General features: G+C 61.7%; 1 protein-coding gene across 1 annotated transcript in view; it reads left to right on the top strand.

The window, feature by feature from the left end:
- LOC104278763 (protein FAM65A-like) overlaps positions 1 to 1,118 on the top strand; it is a gene marked incomplete at both ends in the record, with an annotated part of 2,495 nt that extends 1,377 nt beyond the window's left edge. The window contains 5 exons of the mRNA XM_009875843.1: positions 13 to 165; positions 260 to 324; positions 401 to 443; positions 665 to 790; positions 970 to 1,118. Coding sequence (XP_009874145.1) covers positions 13 to 165; positions 260 to 324; positions 401 to 443; positions 665 to 790; positions 970 to 1,118 — 536 coding nt within the window. The remainder of the gene's footprint in view (positions 1 to 12; positions 166 to 259; positions 325 to 400; positions 444 to 664; positions 791 to 969) is intronic.
- Between the last annotated feature and the right edge of the window lie 95 nt (positions 1,119 to 1,213).

Here is a 1,213-nt window from a genome sequence, read left to right as displayed (position 1 = left end):
CCATCCTTGCAGATCGATGAGCTCTACGAGGCTTATTGCATCCAACGGCGGCTCCGCGACGGAGCCCACAACATGGTCAAGGCTTACAGCACGGGCTCGCCGGGCAGCCGGGAGGCACGCGAGAGCCTGGCCGAGGCCAACAAGGGCTACAAGGAGTACACAGAGGTGAGGCAGAGTGGCTGGGGTGGGCTGGCAGCACGCTGAGGTCCCCTCGGGGGGTGGCTGTTGACAAGGTTGCTCTCTGTGCATCTGTCCTCAGAACATGTGTCTGTTGGAGAATGAGCTGGAGAGCCAGCTGGGCGAGTTCCACGTCCGGATGAAAGGTAAAAGAGTCTCGCTCCGTCCCTCACCCGCTGTTGTGCCCGCCCGCCTCGCCGCCCGCTGACCTCCCTCTGCCTTCTCTGGCGGGCTTTGCCCGGCTTTGTGCCGGTGACCAGTATGAGGTTGGTGGGACCATGTGCATTGGGATCTGCTCTTCTTCTGCCCTGTGGCCCTCAGGGTGCCTGGGGCAGGGAAGGGTGTAGGTGGATGCTGGTGTGGAGGGCTCGTTGCAGGGCGGTGGTGGGTGGCACAGGTCCCCAGACACACCTCAGGGGGTGCGCAGAGAGCCCCCCAACACCCTGGTGTTTCATCTGCCCCATACCCACGTCTCTGTGTCCTCCAGATCTTCATGAAGTACGGCCGGCAGAGGTGGAAGCTGCGAGGCCGCATCGAGGTGAACAGCAAGCAGGTGTGGGACAGCGAGGAAATGGTCTTCTTGCCCCTTGTCACCGAGTTCCTCTCCATCAAGGTAGGGCGCAGAAGGGGGCAGGGATGGTGTGAGCCAGCTGCCACCCTGCATCCTGGCAGGGCTTCCCTCCTGGACCACACCTAAACCTCACCCTCGCTGGGGTGGGAGGAGGCCATCTGGTGGTAAAGAGCACGGAGAGTGTGAAGCCCATGGTTTCATCTTGTCCTCTCCTTCTCCAGGTGACAGAGCTAAAGAGCCTGGCCAACCACGTCGTGGTGGGCAACGTGTCCTGCGAGACCAAGGACCTCTTTGCGGCTCTGCCCCAAGTAGTGGCTGTAGATATCAATGACTTGGGCACCCTCAAACTCAGCCTGGAGGTGACCTGGAAGTGAGTATCTCAGCAGGCTTCCTTGGTAGCGCACAGCAGGGTCGGGGTCCTGCTGTCCTGCTTGTTGCAGAGCAGGGTCGAGACCGCCCCAGGCT

The sequence above is a fragment of the Apaloderma vittatum genome, unplaced genomic scaffold (assembly GCF_000703405.1).
Source record: "Apaloderma vittatum isolate BGI_N311 unplaced genomic scaffold, ASM70340v1 scaffold27810, whole genome shotgun sequence".
Lineage (NCBI taxonomy): Eukaryota > Metazoa > Chordata > Aves > Trogoniformes > Trogonidae > Apaloderma > Apaloderma vittatum.
Note: the sequence above shows the minus strand (reverse complement) of the source record. Positions and strands in the feature narration are given on the sequence as shown.